Source organism: Sceloporus occidentalis, unplaced genomic scaffold (genome assembly GCF_023333645.1).
Source record: "Sceloporus occidentalis isolate IW3139 unplaced genomic scaffold, rSceOcc1.0.p SCAF_97, whole genome shotgun sequence".
In the NCBI taxonomy this organism is placed as follows: Eukaryota; Metazoa; Chordata; class Lepidosauria; order Squamata; family Phrynosomatidae; genus Sceloporus; species Sceloporus occidentalis.
In genome coordinates, this window is record NW_028317077.1 from 3,062,496 (window position 1) to 3,088,855 (window position 26,360).

Here is a 26,360-nt window from a genome sequence, read left to right on the forward strand (position 1 = left end):
GCAGCAAGGTCATGAGCAGCCAAGGCTCATTGATGCGTCACTTACCTGGAGAACGTAGTAGAAAGTGGCACACACCTCATTGTATCTCTCTGGTCACACCTCATTGTATTTGTGCAAAGTTTAAGAGGCCCCACACTGAGCAGGATATAGACATTTTAGAGAGAGTACAGAGAAAGCCTATTAAAATGGTGAATTATTTGTAGGATAAAAATTATAAGGAAAGACTAAGATTTCTGTAGCCTTAAAGTGCCAGGGACGCCTCATCACCACCAGTCTGGCCCAGCACACGATACGTTCTCAGCCAACATAGTCTTGGCTTTTGGTTTTCTTTGGAATACAATGGCATGTTATACATCCATGCGCACACTCTCTTGTGGAAGTTTAACTTGGGTTGATTTATAAAATGTAAACTAGGTACCAAAAATGTGATAGATGCTGTGTTTGTAGATTAATGGTATTTTAGAAAGGTAATTATCATCCTTATACATATTTCTGTTGTGGAACTGAAGCAAATGCTTTGGATGTGACAGTTAATTGTTTTACTTGTGATTTTTGCCAAAAAACCCCAGACAAATCCTTAAATGTGGTGAATTCATCATCTGATGACATGCTTGTGCACTTTTCTACTTTTTCTGTTCTGCATTCTGGAAATTGTTTACTTTGCATGTTTTCCCCCAGTTTTCATGTCTGTAATACAGATCACTTCCTTTATATGATTTACTGTAATGCACATATGAGTTTAGTTATTATTTATTAAAGTGTCATTCAGATAATTCCTTGAGGTTGTATGATATAAAATGCATTTTAGGAAATGAAAAAAATCAGCTGCAATTTTTTTTTATTTTTACAATTTATGCAAAATTTAGTTTTGCTTAATATAGAAAAACTATTTAAACCTGGAAATGGTGTTCCTAAACAGAATCTTCTGTTACGTCTTCGTTAAATTACCTGGAGCAATTTAGATTTAAGAACCTTTTGAAAGTTTCTTAGCTAAATTAGGAGGCAAAATAAATTAGAGCAGCAGAAAGGCTCCGCAACAAAATTTTACTGTAAAATAAGGTTATTCTATTTCTGATGCAACTTCATTTAGCAGAAACAATTTTGCTAAGTCAAAGTTCATTCCCGCTATCACTCTATAGATACATATACTTTAATATACATTACTCTCTCTCTTGGCCATAATAATTACATTATTAATAATATTTATTATTATTACATCCTACATGGCCCTGTACTTACTGCTGAGCCCACTGATATGGCAGTCCAGGTTGGACTCTTCCTTTGGGGGGGGGCAAATATGGCACAAACAGGCTGTTTGAGGGGCAACGATGGCACAGGCGGGCTGATTGGAGGGTAACGCTGGCACAGACAATCTGGGGCACTGACAAGGTGTTTGGTGGCAAAGATGGCACATGCAAGCTGGATGAATTGACAAGCTATTTTGGGGACAAACATGCCACAGACAAGCTGTTTGTGGGTACTGACAAACTGCTTGGGGGCAAAGATGTCACAGGCAGGCTGTTTACTGGTACTGACAAGCTGTTTGGGGCAAAGATGACACAGACATGCTGTTCGAGGGGTAAGATGACACCAATAAGCTGTTTTGGGGCAAAAGGTGGCACTATGGGACATGTTGCTTGTGAAGTTGTGGTCTCTAGTTATGCCCCTGTGTGAAATTGTATGAACTAATGAAAGTGAATGTCGAACTTTGTATGGATGTGAAAATGGCATACTAAATGAAGGGTATTAAAATAACGTGGGTATAGAGATGGTGAGAAGTTATGTTAAGGAGCATGAAGATGGAGGGGGATGATTTTGGTGCAATATGGAGTAAAAATGGTAGGGGATGTAAATGATGGTGGGGAGGAGTATGATGATAGGGGTATGAATATGGTGGTTGGGGAATAATGATTGCGGTTGGGTATTGGTATGATATAGAATGTGTTTAGGTTATGATGATGGTCAGGGGCAACTCTACACTAAAACATACATACATACAGCCACTCTAACACCATAAACATACATACACACAGAGAAAAATGTTGGTGCGCTAAGCTAGTCTCAGGCTCAAATAATAAAACTGTATAATACGAGGCCTACCAAACAGTGTGAGCATGCTGCAAATACAGAGTATTGGCTGTACAATGTATACAAAAAATGAAAACTACGCTTCTCACCCTAATAAAGTTGGCAACAAATATACCGTATTTGCCCGAATATAGGCCGCACTCCCCCCCCACACTTTAAAGTGGGGGTGCGGCCTATATTCGGGGTTTAGCGCAGGAATGCGCAATTCGTATCGCCCGACGCCCGGGACATACAGTTCCGGGCGCCGGGCAGGCAGCGGGGTTAGGATACAGATCCCCCGCAGCGGTGCAGGGGACCTACATCCTACTCTCCGATACACTGAGACAGCCTCCCCTGCCAGCATTTCCCACAGGAATGGTGGGGAGGAAAAAAACACCTAACTTTTAGGGTGTGGCCTATAGTCGGGTGTCGCCTATACTCGAGCCAATACGGTATAAACATAATATAAATGAGAGGTTTGGGTAGGCCTCATTTTACACATTTGTATTATTTGAGCCTGAGACTAGCTTAGCGCACGGGTGTTTTTTCTTTTCCCTGTTTGCACATATTTGAGGTTGTTGGCTCCTCATCAGTCTGGTTGCAGCTTGCTGTCCAGGGGTTAAATGGGAGGAGGTTTAATTGCACCTCCCCCAACACATTAATCTGGTTTTGGTAGCCGTATAAAATGACCTAATACCGTCTGTGTCCGACTGGAAAGCCCCAACTTATGAACTTTCATTTAAACATTTTGTGGGTAATTTTAAGCATAACGAAGGCTGCACATAAAGTATAGTTATCTAAAAACATACACAAGGACTCAATGAATCATAGAAGCACTGGAACCTGTCCATAAGGGGAACGAAACGGTGAAGAGGGTGCAGGTGTATCCTAAAATAGGTTATGATCCCGAAACATAGATTGCACGCTAAGTCTTTAAAGTGGGGGTGCGGCCTATATTCGGGGTTTAGCGCAGGAATGCGCAATTCGTATCGCCCGATGCCCGGGACATACAGTTCCGGGCGTCGGGCCGGCAGCGGGGTTAGGATACAGATCCCCCACAGCGGTGCAGGGGACCTACATCCTACTCTCCGATACACTGAGACAGCCTCCCCTGCCAGCATTTCCCACAGGGGGAGTCCCGGCAAGGGAGATTGTTAGAGCACATCGTGCAGATGTGCCTGCTTGCCGGTGAACGTCTGCGCAATAAGCTTTAACAATCTTTAACAATCTTCCTTGCCGGCACATATCTATTACACTTTAAATTAAAATTTTTCTTTAAAAAAAACACCTAACTTTTAGGGTGTGGCCTATACTCGGGTGTCGCCTATACTCAAGGCCAATACGGTATAAACATAATATAAATGAGAGGTTTTGGTAGGCCTCATTTTACACATTTGTATTATTTGAGCCTGAGACTAGCTTAGCGCACCGGTGTTTTTTCTTTTCCCTGTTTGCACATATTAGAGGTGGTTGGCTCCTCATCAGTCTGGTTGCAGCTTGCTGTCCAGGGGTTAAATGGGAGGAGGTTTAATTGCACCTCCCCCAACACATTAATCTGGTTTTGGTAGCCGTATAAACTGCTTTGTGTGCCCACTATGTAGGAGGTGAGAGTAGGTTCTCACCCTACCCTTACGAAAAAATTACTGCCGTTTTTCTGAAGTAATACTGCAGTTTTTTGGACATGAAAAAACTGCAATACTGCACTTTTACTGCATTTGTACTTCACTGTACTGAAGCCCACGGGGGCCAGAATGGACTAGAGTGGGCCCTGACAGAGTGCTGAGCAGGGCTAGGCGAAGGCAGGAATTGTGGATTTTAGGGGAGGAGTTTTGGTAGGAGGATATTTAAGTTTGGTGGTCACAGGGGTAAGGATCCATTTTGTTTAACCTTACCTGGTGGTGTTTGTCCCACCCACCCTCCCCTTATGTGGTTGAGTTTGTGAAGTGGTGTTGCTGCATTAGTCACAGTCGTGGGCGGTAGCTTGCCAGGTATCCAAGGGGTTAATGTGGTGGTATGATCATTGGTGGTCATAACCGGTGGGAGGTTCCTTGCAAGGAGTGGTGCTCGGAACCTCAGGTCCGGGTTGGGGCATCCTGGTATGTCCCCTCCCAAAATTGGTGTGTGGTTTGGTACCTGGATAACTTGGCAAGCTAGGTTGGTTTTGGTTACATCATTGTCTCTGTTAACGCATCTATGTTTATTATTTCAGGTTTTACAGGACAATGACTGTTAAATAAAACGGCTGTGGCCTTTTCAAACCCATCTTGTGTGTTGGTGTTTTATTTAATTGAGCAGCTGAGCCGAGCCTGGCCCGTGAGTCGAAGCTACATCTGTCATGCCGTTTTACTGCAGTTATTTTTGTACGGAAGTACAAATGCAATAAAGCTGCGGTACATTGAAGCACAACTGTAGATTTGCAATATAAAAAAAAAAAGTGCAGTAAATGTGCAGTAAAACTGCAGTACAGAGAAGTACAAATGCAGTAAAACTGCAGTAAATGTGCAGTAATACTGCAGTAAAAGTGCAGTATTGCAGTTTTTTCATGTCCAAAAAACGGCAGTATTACTTCAGAAAAAACTGCAGCAATTTTTCGTAAGGGTACTGAGAGTGTGCCTTGACGTGGCGGGTGAGCTTAATTATGCTTTGGCCAATTCATATAACCAAAACCTCTCATTTATACATACATACTCACTAACACTTTTACACATACATGAATACACACACTCTTACAACATAAACATACACCTATAAATACACACACATCCACTCTAGCACCATACAGTTACAATAATGCTTCTTTTTTAAGGGATCACTGACTTGATCTACTGTCTTCTTTTGTAGCAAACCGCACACTGAAAGGAAACACATCCATAAAACCTGATATAGACAGGAACAGTGGGAACCCTGGATCATCCCGGGATCAAACATGCAATATAAGATTCATGGAAAGTACCTGTATCCCTCCTGCTGATACCAGAATCTTGGCAGTCGATATAACTGTCTCCTCAAAATGATCCATAACCGCAATCAAACATCAGTGAAAATGAATAAAGCAGTACGAGATATTCAGATACTTTTCACACTACTAGCATAATATTCCAAGTGCTCAAAATGACCTAATACCGTCTGTGTCCGACTGGAAAGCCCCAACTTATGAACTTTCATTTAAACATTTTGTGGGTAATTTTAAGCATAACGAAGGCTGCACATAAAGTATAGTTATCTAAAAACATACACAAGGACTCAATGAATCATAGAAGCACTGGAGCCTGTCCATAAGGGGAACGAAACGGTGAATAGGGTGCAGGTGTATCCTAAAATAGGTTATGATCCCGAAACATAGATTGCACGCTTGTTCTTCTTCATAGTGATGCTATCTAACCAATATAGATCATTCTAAGTATTAAAACATATATACCTACATATATATATATATATTTGTTTTAGAATAATTTATTGTTGTATAGGTAATATAAGCATTTTTTAATTGTGAACAATAATTAGACTGTGCCTTTTTATTGATCCCAAGGTGAGCAAAGCCTGATCAAAGGCTGGGCTTTAAATAAACGAAGGTGTATAACCCGCACGCTTTTAGTTGCCTCTCGCTGACTATATATAGATTGCCGCTTCTTGGTTTTCTAGAACGTTGCCAGCTGCTTTGTAATCAATCCATCTCAAGATGCTCCTTACAAAAATACTGTTTGACTGAAATGCCTCGACAGATTAGCTCGTCAGCTGATGAGGTCATTGCTCGGAATGTATGTTAAAGGTAAAATATGCATGTATTTCCGCACAGTTCCATTACATTACATTTATAGAGCACCAGCAGATTCCGTAGTGATATCACAATAATGATATAATAATAATAATACTAACAAAATACTAGACTTGGGCACCAGGGGGCTCTTCGTGTTCGTCTTCGTGCTCGTCTTCGGGGAAAAAAAAATCTTCGTATTCCGCGAATATTCGCCCGTTCCTGTCTTCTCTTCGGGCGAATATTCGCGGACATTCTTCGTGCTCGTTTAATCTTCGTTTTCCTCCTGGTTGCCTAGCAGGGGTTAATACGGGGTTAATAACACATCACAGCAGCAGCAGCTGCCGTGAAGGTACGTGTGTGCAGCTCTATTGGTCGTTTCGGCAGGGGGCTGGTCTGGCATCAACGAGTGAATTGCAGAACTGCAGAATGCACTTCATTCGTTGATGGCAGGCGAGCCCCCTGCCGAAACGACCAATAGAGTTGCACACACATACCGAGGTGTACTGTCCATAGATGTTTAATAAAAGAATAGGGAATATTTTACATTTTTAAATTGATTTTGGACCACTTTACATGCCTAACATTTGCTACCTATTTACAATGGCATACTTTGCAACAACCCAACTTACTTATTGGACAGGACTGGAAAATAGCAGGACTGTCCACCAAAATCTTGGGTGTGTTGGCAGGTATGCTGATGGAAAAATGTTGGACAAGAACTAAAAAATAGCTTAGGGTTAATGTACGGTTATGTTTAAGATTAGTAGCAGTGCACTGGTTTGGTTAAAGATGGATTATGTCTAAATAATAATAATTAAATTTTAATGTTTTTTTTTAAAAAAAAATAGGGGTTTATTTAAATGTATTTTAAAGTTAGATTTATTATTTAGTACTTGATTATATTTATTAAATGTTTATAGTAGCGTTACCTACCGAGCTATAACTACCTATGTGTATTTGCATTTTGCATACCTAGTTTAGCTAAATTAGATGGGACAGGACTGGAAAAAAGCAGGACTGTCCCTGAAAAAGTTGGGTCTGTTGGCAGGTATGTGGATGGAAAAATGTTATAGGGTGAAGTGTGAGTTATAGTGTTAATGTAATGCTATTAGTGAGTGAAGGCCAGGGCAAATAACAAGGAAAAGGTCCTTGTGTTTTGTGCATTGTAAGTGTGTGTGTATGTGTGTTATGTGTGATGTCACTGTGTGTTATATGTGTTATATGTGTTATTGTGTGTGTTATGTTTGGTTGGTTGTGTATCAGAAGGAAAATAATGAAATGGAAAAGGAAATGGGAAAGGCAAATGAGTGGGCAATTGGCGACCCGCTCACCTGTTTCACCCCAGGGCAAAGCACCCAAACACTGTCAGTCTTAGACGTTTGGCAGCAGACTTCCAGAGCTCAGACACAAGGCCCTAGCGTAAGCTGGCCACTCCGGCGGAGGTAGCAGGCGTTGCCACACCGCAAACAGAGGCAGCCAGGGGGGAGAAACTGCCCTTACCATTAGGGACATTTTGGGCATGACTCTAGCCAGGAAGCGAACTGGCAGAGAAGAGATGCTGGCACCACCACCAGCAGCAGCATTGAAAAGGCGAATGAGTGGGCAATTGGCGACCCACTCACCTGTTTCACCCCAGGGCAAAGCACCCAAACACTGTCAGTCTTAGACGTTTGGCAGCAGACTTCCAGAGCTCAGACACAAGGCCCTAGCGTAAGCTGGCCACTCCGGCGGAGGTAGCAGGCGTTGCCACACCGCAGACAGAGGCAGCCAGGGGGGAGAAACTGCCCTTACAATTAGGGACATTTTGGGCATGACTCTAGCCAGGAAGCGAACTGGCAGAGAAGAGATGCTGGCACCACCACCACCACCACCACCACCACCAGCAGCATTGAAAAATTGGAAAGGCGAATGAGAGGGCAATTGGCGACCCGCTCACCTGTTTCACCCCAGGGCAAAGCACCCAAACACTGTCAGTCTTAGACGTTTGGCAGCAGACTTCCAGAGCTCAGACACAAGGCCCTAGCGTAAGCTGGCCACTCCGGCGGAGGTAGCAGGCGTTGCCACACCGCAGACAGAGGCAGCCAGGGAGGAGAAACTGCCCTTACAATTAGGGACATTTTGGGCATGACTCTAGCCAGGAAGCGAACTGGCAGAGAAGAGATGCTGGCACCACCACCACCACCACCACCACCACCACCAGCAGCATTGAAAAATTGGAAAGGCGAATGAGAGGGCAATTGGCGACCCGCTCACCTGTTTCACCCCAGGGCAAAGCACCCAAACACTGTCAGTCTTAGACGTTTGGCAGCAGACTTCCAGAGCTCAGACACAAGGCCCTAGCGTAAGCTGGCCACTCCGGCGGAGGTAGCAGGCGTTGCCACACCGCAAACAGACGCAGCCAGAGGGGAGAAACTGCCCTTACCACTAGGGACATTTTGGGCATGACTCTAGCCAGGAAGCGAACTGGCAGAGAAGAGATGCTGGCACCACCACCACCACCAGCAGCAGCATTGAAAAATGGGAAAGGCGAATGAGTGGGCAATTGGCGACCCACTCACCTGTTTCACCCCAGGGCAAAGCACCCAAACACTGTCAGTCTTAAACGTTTGGCAGCAGACTTCCAGAGCTCAGACACAAGGCCCTAGCGTAAGCTGGCCACTCCGGCGGAGGTAGCAGGCGTTGCCACACCGCAGACAGAGGCAGCCAGGGGGGAGAAACTGCCCTTACCATTAGGGACATTTGATTCATGACACTAGCCAGGAAGCGAACTGGCATCGAAGAGACACTGGCACCACCACCAGCAGCAGCAGCAGCAGAATTGGGAAAGGCGAATGAGTGGGCAATTGGCGACCCACTCACCTGTTTCACCCCAGGGCAAAGCATCCAAAAACTGTCAGTCCTTGGCGTTTGGGAGCGGACTTCCAGAACTCAGACACAAGGCCCTAGCGTAAGCTGGCTACACCGGCGGAGGTAGCAGGCGTTGCCACACCGCAACAAGTGCAACCAGGGGGGAGAAACTACCCTTACCATCAGGGACATTCGAGGCATGACACTAGCCAGGAAGCGAACTGGCATTGAAGAGAGACACTGGCACCACCACCAGCAGCAGCAGAATTGGGAAAGGCGAATGAGTGGGCAATTGACGACCCGCTCACCTGTTTCACCCCAGGGCAAAGCATCCAAGCACTGTCAGTCCTTGGCGTTTGGGAGCAGACCTACAGAACTCAGACACAAGGCCCTAGCATAAGCTAGCTACACCGGCGGAGGTAGCAGGCGTTGCCACACCGCAGCAAGTGCAACCAGGGGGGAGAAACTACCCTTTCCATTAGGGACATCTGAGGCATGATTTCAGCCAGGAAGCGAACTGGCAAAAGATACTGGCACCACCACCAGCAGCAGCGTTGGAAACGGAAAAAGGTGAATGAGTGGGCAATTGACGACCCACTCACCTGTTTCACCCCAGGGCAAAGCATCCAAAGACTGTCAGTCCTAGGCGTTTGGGAGCGGACTTACAGAGCTCAGACACTAGGCCCTAGCGTAAATTGGCTACACCAGCGGAGGTAGCAGGCATTGCCACACCGCAGCAAGTGCAACCAGGGGGAGAAACTACCTTAAACATTAGAGAGAAAAAATTTAACTTTCCAAGCTAAGAGCTGGGTAACCCAATTTGGGCAGATTGAATTTAAGAAAGGCAATCTGCTCCATCAGATGAGGTGCCATGCGTGAGCGCTGTGGACTCAGTATGTTTCCAGTCATAGAAAACACGCGCTCACTTTGAACAGTGGTTGGCGGACATGATAGAAGCTGCTGCGCAACCCATGAGAGTGCAGGCCACACACTCTTCTTTTCATCCCAGTAGCTAAGAGGATCAACATTAGGAGCAGAAGGAACTTCACAGAGGTAAAGTTTGACCATTTCAGCAGCACTACTCTCCTTTCTGCTGCTAGCTCTGTCAGATGGTCCAACTATACTGCCAAGTGCCTCTTCCCAAAACGCAGCTGCTCCACTCAGCTGTGTTGTGCTGCTTGTGGCACTGCTGCTGATGCTGCTGCTAGGGGTAGCAGACCACATCATCTCTTCCTCCTCCTGCACCTCACCCTCCTCGGACAGCATTCCCATTTTACGCTGCCAGTCACGCACCTTGTTGACCAATTGCTCCCGGTAGCTACTGAGAACATTGAATTTCAAAGCTAGCTTTCCCTTAATTCTTGGATCACAAAGGCACGCTAGCATCATTTCGGGACTCTCTTCCATTCGCTTGCGAAGGTGTACTTTTAGCAGATCCTTCAGCTTCCTGACTATGGCTGCTACGTCAGGATGTAGAGTGCCACCTTGAACAGCCTCACGGTTTCCAAGGAACACATCCATCTTGCTGCCTAGATGGGAGAACACTGGGATTACCTGGGCCAGACTGGCAGTGTTTGAGCTTAAATTTTCTGTGGCATCCCTGAATGGTTTAAGGACTGCCACTAGCTGGGCGATCACTGTCCAATCCTCCCTATTCAATGGAGAGGTAATCCCAATATTGTGCTCTGAGGCAAGATTATGGATTGCCCTCTGCTGCTCCAAAATCCTCTCTAGCATGTCTAACGTGGAGTTCCACCGTGTACTGACATCCTGACGTAGGCAGTGTACGGGAAGACCTGACCTCTCTTGCTCTTCCCTCAAAAGTTGGCTAGCCTTAACACTATGGTGAAAGTGCCCAGCGATCTTTCTGCAGCGGGACAGAACTACTGCTGCCACATTAGTTCCTTCTGACATTGCTGCCTTCACTACAAGATGGATGATGTGGGCTGCACAGCGCACACCAACAATATGAGCATCTCGCAGCGCTTTCACCATATTGGCACCTCCGTCAGTTACCACAAAACCAACTTCAACATTGGTGCCCGCCTCTGCTCCCACCCAAAGGCTAAACATTTTCCTAATCGCATGCAGAATATTTTGGGAAGTGTGCTTTTCATCCATCACTTCTGCATGGAGAAGGAATGATCGGTAGCCTGCTGCAGCAACTTCCTTAGACACACCGGGCTGCCACCAGTGTGCTGTCAAAGAAAGAAAGGCATGCTGGGCGCTAGGTGCACTCCACAAATCTGTAGTGAAATGAACACACTGACCAGCAGCCTTGGAAAGCTCCTCTTTCACTGCTGCAACACAGGACCGATACAGCGAGGGGACAATGTTCCTGCTGAAAGTGGAACGTGACGGAACTGTGTATTGTGGAGCCACAGCCGCCATCAATTGTTTGAAAGGCTCCCCTTCAATCATGGAGAAGGATGCCCCTCCAACAGCAATGAACTGACCAATAAGTCGCGTTACTTTATTGGCCTGCTGTTTGGGCATCGTTCTCTTGGAGTGGAATGCCCCAAATTCTTCCAGGGTGGGCTGGGCATGCAGTGCTCCAACCTGCCTTGGTCTCTGGCTGCCAGCACTAGTTGCTGCTGCTGCTGCTGCTGCTATTGGCTCAGAAGAAGAAGCTGTTGGGGTTTTTCCACGGCCACCAGCTATGCTGCCTGCACTAAGTTTTACCTCTGCATCTTTCCCCAATAGCACAGCGTTGTGTTGAGTGCTGAGGTGATGCTTCATGCTAGCACTGGTAAAATGGCCAGACACTTTCCCTCTGCTTATTAGCTTCCCACAATGTTTGCACTTTCCATAGCGCCCTTCTTCAACATTTTCAAAGTGCTCCCAAATTGGGGCGCGCATAGCCTTGGAGTGTGCCTTGGGTGCTGCTCTTACTGCTCGGGGTGGATGAACAGAGGCAGAACTAGTGGTGGTGGGACTGGTGGTAACAGTACTGGCCATAGTGGGACTGCTAATTGCTTTAGATTTGCTAGGTTTTGCTGCTGCTGCTGGTGGTGGTGATGGTGATGATCGTAGCGGAGAAGGTGGAGGCTCAGGGGAAAATTGTGCACTAGTCATTTGGACACTGCTCCCTGAGGAATCTGATTCCTGACCACTCATCTCCTCTACTTCCTCTGGCTCATAGTCTAGCTCTTCATTAGCCAGATCGAATGGAATTCCTGCTAGGCTGGAGCTAAGACTGATATCGTCGTGAGACTCGTGACTAGTAGTAGTGCGAGCAGGAAGAATAGACTCTGCACTTGGCCTCTCAGTCTCAGGCTCCTCTGCTACCTCGCTAGGTGGAGTTCCACTATGTGTAGCCCTCTCTCTAACTGTCTTTACAAAAATTTTGTAAGGACTTGGTGGCTTGCTAGAGGTACTAGGAGGACATGGCGTGGCGGTACCAGTGGGAACAGTAGGCGCAGCACTAGTGGTGGTAGAGGCGGGGGTGGTGGTGGTGGTGGTTTTCCCTACAAAGGAATGAGATCGCTTTGGTTTGGGACCCCTCTGAGTCTTGCTGCTAATTTGGCTCTGCTTGGTACCTTGCATGCTGCTGGTGGATGGGGAAGATGCTGCTTGGTGCAAAAGGCACTTCTTTTTAGTCACTGGGCTGGTACTACTTGTGCTACCCTTTAACTTTGAACGTGCTTCTGGTGCTTTAGGCTTTCCGTAAAAAACCATAGAGCTTGTGGGCCTAGCCGCACTACTACTGCCTGCTTTTGGTGCCTTTCCTTTACTTGATGATCCTTCAAGCAATGCTTCCCCAAATGATAAGCGAGAGCTTGGCCTACTTGGCCGACTAGACTGACGCAAAGGCTGCATCTTAGAGCTGGTGGTGGTGCTGGTGGTGGTGCTGGTGGTGGTGGTGGTGGTGGTAGATGGAGCTTGTCCCTCCTTAGTCCCAAAAGGAGGATCCATTTCAAATTTTGTGTTGTGTGTGTAGTGTAGTGTAGTGTAGTGTAGTGTAGTGTTTAAAAAACTATAAAAAAAAAAATAAAAAAATAAAAATAAAAAAAAGGAAAAACGAATTAAAGACAAAAAAATTAGAGGAAGTTCTCTTCAGTGCTACTGCTTAAAAAGTAAAACTATGCACTACTGCACTGTGCTGTGTGCAATCTGCCAAAATCCTAAAGTTATTGAAATTATTAACTCAAGATTAACTATTTAATAACTAGCAGTATTTTATTTTTAATTTGAATTTACACGGGCCTAAGAGCTTAGCCTACCACTATGCTAGCCTAAAGCTATATTTCCTTACTATAAGTCTACCTCTAGGCAGACGCTCTCAAACCCACTAAGCTAAAGTGAGGTTAAATCAGATTCAGTATATGATTTATTAATTAATATTAAGTTATATAATATTAATAGATTAGAACTAATTTACTTATATATTATGTATTATAGATAGAAGAATATAGATTATGAATTAGAATTTAGAATTAGAATTACTTATATTATAGATTATGAATTAGAATATTATTATTTATAATATATTATAGATTAAGATTAAAGAAGATTAGAATTATTTTAGTACTACAGCTAGTAGCTTGAAGCTTTGCTTAGTACAGCTCGTCACAGTCAATTTTTCTTGAAAAGAATTAGAAATAAAATAAAATGTCACAGCAAAACAGTTATCTTCACTGCTTGCTGCACTCACTAGCCCAACAAGTTCACTTCACTGATGGACTGAGGTGAGCAAAACACTAAGGGTACTTTTAATAAAATTGAAATAAAATGTAAAATAAATGAGAAAATCTTTGCAAAACAGTTAACGTCACTGCTTGCTGATCAAAAAAAAACACAGCACTTATGCGGCTGCACTCACTAGCCCAACAAGTTCACTTCACTGATGGACTGAGGTGAGCAAAACAAATGAAATAAAATGAAAGATTAATTAAGAAAAATTGACTTGGTCTCTTACTGTTGCTAAAACAAAGCACAAACTATAGAGCTGCAGCACCAGTACTAATAAGATTAGCTGAACTATACGCTAGTAGTAATTAATTAATATTATTACTTTTATTTATAGCTAATTTAATTAACTATTAAGATAAGAAAGAATTAGAGAATTATTGATATTACTGATTTTAGATTAGACACTAGTAGATGTTCTGAATGTCTACAGTACACTCTACACTAGTATACTATTACTAACTATAACTGACAAATATATATATAATTTTATAATGAATTCAATTATTAATTATATTAATTAATATTACTGATTTTAAATTAGACACTAGTAGATGAATGTCTACAGTACACTCTACACTAGTATACTATAGTATATATATATATGACTGACAAATATATATATATATATAATATTATAATGAACTATTAAATTATAGATTCTATTAAATTGTAATTTATAAATTCTATTTAATTTATTTAAGCAGGACAGGCAATAGGCACTAGTGCCAGCCCAGGGCAAGGGCACCCCAGTGCCACTGAGGCACTGGGTGCACTGTCAACTCAACAGCACTTACACTAAAGTTGATGACAAATTAATTTTAAAAAAATTAAATTAATCAAATTATTATTATTAAATATATTAATTAAGTAGCACTGAAGTGAGGATGAAGTACACAGTGAGAAATGGCAGGCTAAGGCTTACCAGTCTCACACAGAACAGAACAATCTCTCTCTGTAACGCTCGGATGCAGCACAGCAGTGTTGCCAAAGCAGTCACAGCGAAAAATGAATGGATCTCTCAGGCAAGCTCTGGTCTTATAAAGGCGCCTTCAGAATTCAAAAAACAGCAGCACAGGCATTGGACGAGACCCTTAGCGTTACGTCACAAGAGTGAGCTGATTGGACAGACGAGGATCAGCTCACTCCTGTTTGAAATTTTGGCGGTTGCGCGGCAAAAACGAAGACGATCACGAAGAATCTTCGAATCTTCGTGATTGTGAGTCTTCGTCTTCGCCTACGGTTTGCCGGCACTGTATTCTGTTCTACGTTCCTTCGGAACGAACAAAAAAACGGCCTCTTCGTGCTCGTTTTCATGTTCGCCCGAAGACGAATGCACAAGTCTACAAAATACTAAATAGACGATAACATCAACAAACTAGTGTTCAACCGCTGATATACCAGCGAGAAAAGCTCCAGCTGAGATGTCCTAGAGGTTGCCCCCCTAAATCACATTTATTCTTCACAGGGCAGACCCCATGCGTTTCACAATACAGGTTTTTATTTAAGGGAAATAGTTTCACTTTCGGTTGGCTGATCCCAAACGACGTCAGAGGCAGAAGTGAAACCTGTTTATTTTTATTTTTCTCTCTCTTTCTCTCCAGAAGATGTCACTAACGAGCGCGGGGCGAAATACAAAGTAAGTCTAAGCAGGAAGAAATGAGAAGGAAATGTTTTGCCAGAATGTGTGCAGAGATGTCGGACTCGCAACAGTTTCACTCACTTAACATAAACTTATTACAAGAACCGATTCTTCAAAAAGTGAGCGGAATCCTTGACCAGACGAGTGACAGAGGTTGGAAGAAGCTTGCTTCGGTGATCGCGAGCGACAGAAGGTTCAAACTAAGGTAACCCACGTAAAAGACATAGTATTTAGACGACAACTCACGAGACATCACACTCCAAGGACCTCCTACGCTTCTCGCTCTTGTTTGGACACTTCAGGTAGCGCGGCCGGCCAGGTGTAGGCAGCTTAGAATTTCAATTATGTGGCCACCATCCATCAAAGATATCCAAGGATACTTGGTGTTCAAACGTATTATTTTCTTCTTCTGACGCACTTTATTTTGCTATTTCTATATATTTTTTGTAGAATGTGTGTAAGTGTGATAGGCAGGTCTATGAAATGAAAGATTTGTACAGCGGAATATGTTGGAATCATTCCCAATATAATAAACTTAACCGTGGTCTCTTTGGAGAGGGTTAAAATAAAGCATTACTTACTGTATAGGGTATTTCTTAACCCGTTGTGTGCCAGTCTATAATAGGCTTTGCGGTATAAAGGCTTGCTTTTTGGGGTAGTTTAACACCATTTGGTGCCCCATTTTAGCGTCTTTCTAGTGGGGTATTTTTGGATATTTGAGTAGCTGAATACCCTATTGATTTCCGATTTGATTATTAAATATATTTGATGGAACTGCAACATTGCCGAAATCCTCTTAATGGAAAGAATACATACGTATTTGCTTTGTTTACTTGACGCAGCTAAGCACAATTTGTCATAATTTAATAAATTGTGAATTTACAGAAAAGTTTTAAAATCCCATGGCTTCATTATTTTAAATTTGAATTTAAAACAAAAATTATAATTTAATTTTATATATATATATATATATATATATCAGAATAATCATTAGTCTGTATTCTACCGCATATATCATAAACTCTTTGTTTGATACAAAATCCTTATTGTTTTCAAAATACTATGAAAACAACAAAAAAAAATATTTTTACTCTTATATATATTGCAGTATTCTAAAAGCTGTTTTTCCAATGGGTTTTTTTAGGGGGGTTTTTTCTATTTGGATTTGCCGACTTGTGCTTAGAGTCACCTTCCTTCATCATCCATAAATGTTTGTGTATGGATCCCTGGCAACTATAAGAAACATATTAGTTACTGTTTATTTTAGATTAGGTAATAACGATAAGACGCTGTTGTTAGGCTTCTATATACATTGAGATGTTTCTGAAATGAGTGTGTTCAAATATAATGGGAACATTGCAAATTATGGTGTAATGAGAGCTAGGGAGTTGGGGAAACGTTCCACTGAATATAACTCATAGTTTACTATTTACTATTTTTGCTGCCTACAAATATTATGTTTATAAAAGGATTTTTGAGTGTCTCCTGGGTTATAAACAGCAGAAGTAGCTGGTAGAGATGGTACGCTCAGGGGTCTCCTGCTAATAAATATACATAATTGGTAAACCCCGCAATGCCATGTGTTTAGGGTTTCCTTCTTTAATTAGGTTCGTCTTCTTCATGCACCACTTTATGAAATTCACAAAACACGTTGCCTTGTTTCAAGCAGGTTTACAAACATTCACGCCCTATAGGAGCTTTTCCAAGGCATCCATGCCAGATGTGGCCAAAACGGTGGCCAATAGATCACCTTTTGTCCTCAGGACTCCAGAAGGTGGTCTTCAGGATGATAAAAAAAACTGTGTAAAAGAGATAGCTTTTGACTTATCTGTACATCCATGAAATAGCAAGTGGGAACAAGAAGGAACTGCTTCAAAATTTGCTTTCTTCCTATTTTTTTTTTAATTTAATCTATTTTTTATCTATTTTTATTAGATTGCCCATGACTTGGCCTATGCCGGGGAACCTTTTGCCCAGCATTTTCTAAGTGTGGTCCCCAAAACATAGAGCCAACAAATTATACCATTTCATTAAGACGCAATGGGATAATATTCAAAATTAAACAATAATTAACATTAAATCTCTGATGTTTTGGTTAGTGAATATACAAGGTTTACTATACATCTTTTATAGCGTACAGCCAAATATAAACATCTCCTTTTGCTATATGGTCAATGACACAATCTGTACCTTGTACTTTGTATTTGGAATGGCCATGAAAAAATATTCTTACTATATTTAAAGTCAATTAGTCATAGCGCACGCCATAGACATTAATTATCTATATAGTCCTTTGAGTCACGTTTATCTTCTACGCGCTCGTTATACTATACTTTACCTTGACCTATCTGGATGAAATGAGCAGAACTAAACTTCTAATGATGGAACTTGGAATAAACAACTTTAATGATGGTGTTAATTATATAAATTGTTAAATGATATGTAAACTGTCCCTGGATCATTTGCCTCCACCAGTCACCTCCTGTCTCGATCAGCTCCCTTTCGTATCACGCTTGGTCTTTTAAATGGAAGCCTGTGGACCAGAAAGCTTATATCTGACTCTTCATCCAGTCCACAACTCCATACACTTTATTGAACTGGATCATCTTTATAGGAACATGAGAACATATAGCATATGGATGTATCCTACCCGCCCCATGAAAACTGGGGCACTATTGCTCCATGACCTAATTGCTTCTGCATCTTAATACCATGATGTAGATCAGGGGTTCTCAAACTGCGGCCCTCCAGCTGCTGCAGGACTACATCTCCCATACTCCTCAGCCAGCCCCTTAGCTGAAGGAGCATTATGGGAGATGTAGTCCTGCAGCAGCTGGAGGGCCGCAGTTTGAGAACCCCTGATGTAGATGGACCTTTAGTGTATAGAAGCTATTATATATATATATATATATATATATATATATATATATATATATATATATTGTATAATTATATAACCAGATCAAGACTTTTTATTGCCCCCAGTGCTCTATAGGCCCCCATCAGAGGATCAAATTACTCTTCATGTACTAAAAACATTCCTTTAGATGGAATAAGTAGTGTGAATTCTGCTGCCGATATCATTATAATGTTGGGGTCTTCAAATAAAAAATAAACAAATACAAAAATGCCCTCCAACTATTTTAAATAAATATATTTTAAAATAGTTTCAATAGCCTTTAAATGTATGATCATGGAGAATTATAGCTTTCTGCCCAATTCCATCTTTGAGATATTCATGAAATTAGTTTATCTATGCATGATGCAGGGCAAATATCCCTTCTTGCATGGGGAGCTTACTGGCGTTGGCCCTTCACGATGTATATAACAGTCAGCAAAGTAAAATAATATTATTTATATATTTTATATTGCGCCATCATGTTCCGTAGAGCTGTACAATGGGTATATTTGAAACCAACGTTTAGTAAATAAAGCCCCAGAGGGAAAAAATGTGTGCGTTTACATTTAATATCAATTGCTACATTTGTGTTGATATTTTTTTATGTTGATATTGTAACATGCAACATATATAGTGAAAAAATGTTACGTTAGACATTGGTTGTTTGTGTCTATCTCAGTGGCGCGTATATAATGAGAATTAGGGTTTTCCTACTTAACGCGGTGACCACCGCTGTGTCGATCAGCACATTAGTCTCTTTCATGACGTGTCTGTGAATACTCGCAGGTGATTGTTGTCAATGAAATGTTTCATCTCTGTAGCGTGAGCTGTGTGTGTTTGGCATGTTTGTCTAGAACTGATTAGAAACATGGAATCCGATCTCATAGATCAGCCCACCTATTATTCTAGTATTAAGCAGGCACTAGTTTATTCACCCTCACTCTATCAGCCTCTACCACTTCTGCTGGGAGGCTGTTCCACTTAACTACAACTTCCTTACGCTAAATCTAAGCCTCTGACCCTCTAGTTTTATGGCCCCCTTGTCCTCACATACCTTTGAAATATACACCTCTCCTGTACCTAAGTCCTTCTATGATTATTTGGTTCATTTATTTGGATGAACGTGAAAACCATACATCAAGATACATAAAACAATGTCATAATTCATCAGAAATTCGGTGAAATTGTCAGGCGTTTGATATCTTGCTCCTTTGAATCATAGGAAGGAAATGGTAGGATTTTTTTGATAACTCTTGATTCGTAAGACTGTATTTTCTTCACTTTTCTGAAAGCGACGCATGCCTGCTGGGAAAGCCAGTGAGTCGGATAACGCCTCCAGAACCAGAACTAAACGGGTTACCTGATCCGGTTTGTAATATTAAATGCCCCGTGGTAAGGGAGACTATGTGATCTCCTATGCTTTTCTAAACTGTATTATTAAACTGTAGAGAAGCTGAATCCATTATCACCGCCGAGGGTAGTTAAAAGAGAACTCATTATGAAAAGTGCCACAGCGCGGGCACAACCGGACCTGCTTTGCCTATTCAATGGCCAGATATCTCTTTCATAGAAGCTTAACTGTTTCAGTGCTGGAGCACTGTTTCACCCACCTGGCATAGTAACATTGTGTATACATAGGGAGATAATAATTACTACGACTGTACACAATCTACGTTACAACACAATACAATAACCATTAAATGCTACAAATAAAGAGAAATGTAAAAGCGTTTGTAATTATTGATGGAAATGCTATCTGGCATATAGGCTAGAATAATTTTTTTTTTGTTGCAAAAAGAACGTTTTTTTTTTTTTTTTAAATAAAACAGTGTTTAAGTATATATTTACTAAAATAAACATAAATGGTAAAAATGAATGGCTTTTAAGTTTTTAGCTCCGGATTCTAGATTTGTATGTAGTTAGGATTTTAATAACGTACTTGCTTTGAAATGGAGGAATACGTTTCTTTTACAATAAAACAAACATTAATTAGGATTCTCAATTAATAATTTTAAAGAAATGCCTGGCTCACAAATGGTGTAAGACCAACAAACACACAGAGAGGACCGGCTGATCTGACCCAATCGGCCCCATCTAGCCTTTCCGTTATTCCTGATGTAAAGACTCAGACTGTAATCAGTCGGTGGCCTCATGTTAGATTGACGAGCCATGTCATCCCATCGCGCGCATGTTTTAATTCCATCACTGTATTAGCCTCTATGACTTCTGCCGGAACACATACCTATACTTCCCATTGCCATGAATTGTCTATACAATTCTATGATATTGTTCTATACTATAACACATGCAAAGCTGTGACCCCCTATCACTTTCAGCCCATGTTATATACGTGGCTGTGAAATGTGGTTGTATGGCAATGTACATACTAAGCTGCCGGCATGTGTGGATCACTAGTATTTTACAATTCACAAAAAAATTACTATAGAAATATAGAATATGACGGCCGTTAAGACCTCTCTGCCAGTTTTCCTGCTGTAAAGACCTTAATCAGTCTTCAGGGGAGGGCTAGCATCTTCTGGCTCGGGGAGGCAGGCAAAGCCCACTGCCACACATTTACACACAATGCTGTACAATGGGACAACACAGAACTGTCCACTGATGCCGTGACCCTGATCCTTAAGTACCCCCCATAGCGCAGGATCCCTGACGTTCATTCCGCAGTGATGGGTTCTTAAAGACCTCCTCACGGAAAGACAAGCACTGAACGGTCCACCAGCATTAAACTAAGGAGATCCCCAAACCTCTCATTGTTGAGCAATGACGTCGAGACCTTGTGTAGTACAGAATTGTTCCACTCATTGAGTGGCAGCATCGGGATTTGCAGGCAGCCGTAGGTCACACAGAAACAGTTGAAGGCAAAATTCAGATGGATTTTCCTGCTCCACACAATCCTTTCTAGAAAACAACAGAGATAATCCTATTTTTTTATAGTTCACAGGAAATTCATCAATGTTCCTTGAAAGTGTTGGATTCAGAAGGAAGCCCCACTCGCAGTTTACTGAGATTAATGGGGGATCGTGGATGTACCACCAAGGAGCTGTCAGAGTTTTTACAAAGTATAGGCCAGTCAGAAGCTATTACCATCCTGAAACCCCCAGGTGAGTTCCTATGATTATTTATCTTGGTGATATGGTCCATGCGCAAAACAGACACATTGAATTTAACAGCAGACTCATTCGGCCCATCAGACCTTAAAAAGTCATTGGTCTCGCCTTAGAGTAAGGTTAGCTACATGTGTATCCCATGCATGTTTAAACGCCCTCACTTTAGCCTTTACCAGTTCTACTGAGAGACTGTTCCACTCATCTACCACCCTAAAACAGTGTTGGCTCTTACATGGGTCTCGGTGGGTCCACGGGACCCAGGAGGCACTTTGACAGGAGCGTCAATTTGCTGCCCCAAGCCATGTTTTTTCCGGATAGATTTGTCGAGAAGGAGAAGCGTTTCTGCATTTCTCTTTCTCCCGGAATCTATCTGCATTACTCAGGACCTCTGGGTGCACGTTCACAAATGGCAGAGCCAAGGGGATAGCCTCTCGCTTGTTCCTCCAATTGGGGGAAAGGGTGTGCCCTGAAGCTCCACCCTTTTGCGCACCGGGAGTCCAAGTTCACACACTGGGAGGCAAGAGAAGAAGTGGAACTGTGGGAAAGGAGACACGGAAGCAGTCGGCAGAGAAGGAAGAAAGACATCGAGGGAAAGCATGAATGAGAATGTGAGTGTGAGAGAGCATGAAAGACTCAATGTATTAATCATTGAGCATAATTGATATGGGCGTGGTTTTGGTGGGAGTGGTTTTGTTGGGGGGGGGGCAGCATTTCATCCTTTGACCCAGGCAGCCCCGAGTTTCAGCAAAGTAAAATTTCCATACAATTCATTGAAGCCTCTGAGGCTCTAGTTTTAGATTATGATCTCTTCTTCCTCTTCTTGCTCTGATTTTGCCCAGCAAAATTTGGATTAAATAACAATTATCCGAGCCTGAGGTTTAAAGTGGCCCTAATGAGACTTCCCCATGACGAGAACCAAACAGACCTTTTAAGATCCTTAGTGAATACCTGTAGATGATTATCTCAGGGGTATTCTTGGGCTCTTACTGAATACACTCCACATAACCTCTGAAACTGAAGCATCGCAAATAAATGTAAAAAAAAAAACCCTTGGGTCTCTAAAAGAGAACATAGAGACCCTTTGGGTGCATGTTTCCTGTGCTGACACCATCGTGGGAAAACAGGAGGTGCTGAGCGAAAGTTATCCGCAGATAACCATTCACCCCATCTAGTCTGCCCATTATTCCTACTGTAAAGACTCAACCCTTAATCAGTCCTTGGTCTTTTATATTCAGAGCAGCCATATGCCTAACCCGTGCAGGTAAATTCCCACGCTGTATTAACCTCTACCACCTCTGCTGGAAGACTGTTCCACATATATATCACCCTCTAAGTAAAACTTCCTAACATTACATCTAAGACTTTGACCCTGTAGTTTTATATTATGGCCTCTTATATCCTTTTTCAAACTTGTCTAATAAATCTTATAGATTAGTTATTCTGTTTTGTAAATGCCAGCCTAGGATGTAAAATTAAAGTATTTATCAAATAAAAAATAACTAATATTGATTATGGTTACTAGAGTAATATTTCAATTTGCAGTACTGTATATTCTTAGCATAAAATGCATTATTTTCTTTGGTCCCCAAAATTATGATTGACAGTCAAATTCGTTCTATTTGCCTTAAAAGTTACAGTCAAAAAAAATAAAAAAAATGATACATACAGTGATTTATTGTTATTTTTTTGTATAGGGATGGTCCATAACTTTACTTTATGGTGTTAAAAAACATTATTAATGATTTAATAGTCATTTATTTTGCATTTTTTTCCATTAGGAATAAAAGTTACTGTACAACCGGGTTCAATGGCAGTGTTATCGGGACACATGGTGAAGCTTTGCTGTGTAGCAAGTGGTCATCCTGTTGTCAACTATCAGTGGTTCAAGATGAATAAGGAGGTAATAATAATAATAATAATCTATATTTAAATTAGGAGAATGAACACATAGAGTTGGCTCCCTTGATTTAGGGTTTTTATTTTTTACCACTTTTTTATGGAGTGTTACTTTTATATATATATGTACACCGACAGGTGAAGTGAAAAACACGGATAATCTTGTTACCATGGCGCCTGTCACTGGGGGGGTATATTAAGCAGCAAGTGAACATTTTGTCAACAAAGTTGATGGGGGCCAAAATTGTGATGGCGAGACGACCAGGTCAGAGCTTCACCAAAACTGCAGCTCTTGTGGGGGGTTCCCGGTCTGCAGGGGTCCAAGGAAAGAAAACCAGTGACAGGATCATGGGCGGCCAAGGCTTATTGATGCACGTGGAGGGCCAAGGCTGGCCCTTGTGGTCAAATCAAATATAGAAGCTAAATATTAATATGAATATCGATGTTTACATTTAGTTTGGATTCTATATAATGATATATATATATTTATATATTATTATTATATTGAATGCACTGATTCACCAATGCAATGCACAGGGAACTGAGCATCCGATTACCTTCCTGTAACAAAAAAACAAACAGAAAAGACTTTAATTTAATAGAATCTTTTTTTCTAAAGCATTTCGGCAAACATAAAGATATTAAAGGCATTTCTCAAGTGATGGTTGAAGGGGGGGGGGATTTTTTAGATTAATAATAAGGAATGTGTAGATTTACAACAGTTCATTATCCTCTGCAGTGTCTGGATACTTTGTCATAGTCCCAAAGCCAGCTTTTAACATTAATGCTTGGTCTGCTATTAAATGCGCAAAACATTGTCTGTAATATCTCAAGGGAATAACCCTTAGACGATCCCGCGTTTCATTGTTTCCATTGAAAGTATAATCAAAAACATATAAAGAAGAAAAACATTAAGAAGACCTTTTTTCAGTTTTTATGGCAACGGCCTATCAGTGCCTGCTGTAGTGTCACATGATAAAGTATTCCCGGCAAAAAAAAAATATAGGAACCATACAGACCATCTAGTCCGCCAAATTCCCTGCTGTAAAGATTTATTTAGTCCCTGGTACTGTCTGAGATTCCGGAGCCATACGCCTATCCCATGCATGTTTATGTTCCTTTACCATATTAGCCTCTACCGCCTCTGCTGGGAGGCTGCTACATTTATTTACCACCCTCTATGAATAATTTGAATAAACAAAGTTCTTCATCTTAAAACATTAGTATGTGATTGATTATTATACGTTATTTCAGCGAAGAAAAGTAATTAAGTTAAATTTTTTTGGTCCTGTAACGAGAGATGTAATGGCTCCTCATTTTGATATCTGGCTTATAGGTTCTACATGGGAACTCATCGGAGCTGGTTTTTAACCCGGTCCGCGTAGAGGACGCTGGTTATTACATCTGCAGAGTCAACAACGGATATTCATTTAACTTCAGTGACTGGGCCCTGCTGGATGTGTTTGAAAGTAACCTCAACTGTTATGGTAAGTTGGGCTCCGTTGGGCTCCGCCGCATAGCATATTCATTCTGAAAGGATGGATTCAAATAATTACAATCTTACTTGATGCATATTTTATCTGTTTTGGAAAATAGAATGTTTCCTGCAAAGCAACAGGCACTAAAAGAATAGCTTACTTTATTTTCACCCATGATTATAGGCCGTATGATGCCCAGACTGGCCATTGGCATACTCGGCAAATTGTTGGGCAAGTACAGCATCCACCACAGAGCTGTCTTAGGCCTGGCCCCCCACCACGTACCACTGCACCCACTGTCCCCTATGCTGAGTGCTGGGATATATCATGACATCACCAACGTCAGCTGACCCACCCACAACATCAGCGGGACTTCCTGCTCACGTACCGGTAGAGGGGGTCTGGGTAGCTGAAACAAAAAAAGTTCATGGCTTCAGCTACCCAGAGCCCTCTCTTTTCAGGATGTGGAGTGGGCGGTCCGATGCTGTCAGTGGGCGGTCCGATGCTGTCAGTGGGCGGTCCGATGCTGTCAGTGGGCGGTCCGATGCTGTCAGTGGGCTGCCACCACCCTGGAACTGCCACCCTAGGCCTAGTCTGCCTAGGGCCGAATATGCCAGTTCTGGCACATACCATTAGTGTGCAACCCTGTAAAATTATATCATGCTGTTTGTATGTGCTTTATTACCCACTGGCCATCAAGTGCCAGTCTGGTACCGGGCAGCACCCATACATTTGGCCACATTGCAAATAAAAATCATTAGGCTTAGTAAAATCCTGTTGATAAGTTTTTATAATCAATACATTTCCGAAAGATGCAGGCAAATGCTTTTCCATTGAGCAGGGCCACCTATAATAATAGGGGCCAGCATCGACATGCTTGCCTTTGAGGAAGTGCGTTGCAATAGCGCAATAAGGAAGGAAGAGTAAATGTTGGAGGGCAGTAAAATAACCTGATTTTATTCAAGTTTGGAACTGATCTTTGCACTAGAGGTAGAGAGAACCTCTGGTCTCTGTAATAATTAGCCGCGTGAAGGAGTTTTTTTTTTTAGCAGTATATAGCGATGCAAAACGCGTTGGGATGTATAAGAGAGAAAATCAGCATTATTATTAATAATTAGTATTTTATTTTTTCCATATAACTAGTATAAACTAGTAATAGTTTTATGAAATGTGATTCAAGATTCTACAAATTCAGTTGTATGAATTAAATTAAGATAATACCCCCTGAGCCCTAAACCACAGTGAATAATAACGTTATGATTCAAAGGTACATAAACCCTGACCTCCTTATACACTTTGCTCATGTATCGGCTGGTTCTACTCCACCTTAGCGTTCTTTTACTATTTGGATTACCTGTGTTCCAGACCCTTTGCCTTTCTATTAAACCGCGACTCTGGCAGCCTGCCTCAACCTCGGCTTCGTGACCAGATACCGCACCTTGCTCTTTTTCTTGTGTGATCTCCTGCCAAAAGGAACCGACTCTGTTTACCGGCTTATGGACGGACATGACATAAGGACAGGGTTAGGCGTAGGGCAGTGCTGATATTCGATTTTAATTTTTGGTTGTTTTTGATTTATTTTTATTTCGATTTTTTGTTGTGTTTAAAAATGTTGAATTGTTAATAAAATGTGGCAAATGTTTATATTTGGAGGCTACTAAAAATAATGATTTTACCGTCTTGTTATCCATAGGAATACCCAACAACAAACTCCACATCCATACCCAGCCAAAGCCACAAAAACTAATCACAGGCGACAGGCTGCTTCTGGAATGTATAGCAATTGGGAAGCCCCTTCCTACCTACGAGTGGTACCGAAACGGACTGGCGCTGCAGGACGAGACTAACAAACAGTACACGGTACGCATAGAAATGGGATATCTAATAAAAATGTGTAACTTAGCAGACATGGCACCAAGAATCGAACGATGCACCTCCCCCCCCAAAAAAAAATCCACCA

General features: G+C 41.9%; 1 protein-coding gene across 1 annotated transcript in view; it reads left to right on the plus strand.

Moving 5' to 3' along the window:
* Nucleotides 1-15,055: 15,055 nt before the first annotated feature.
* Nucleotides 15,056-26,360, plus strand: part of LOC149284233 (mucosa-associated lymphoid tissue lymphoma translocation protein 1-like) — a 31,117-nt gene continuing 19,812 nt past the window's right edge. The window contains 5 exon segments of the mRNA XM_089497006.1: nucleotides 15,056-15,207; nucleotides 20,854-21,020; nucleotides 22,805-22,926; nucleotides 24,259-24,403; nucleotides 26,094-26,260. Coding sequence (XP_089353132.1) covers nucleotides 15,056-15,207; nucleotides 20,854-21,020; nucleotides 22,805-22,926; nucleotides 24,259-24,403; nucleotides 26,094-26,260 — 753 coding nt within the window.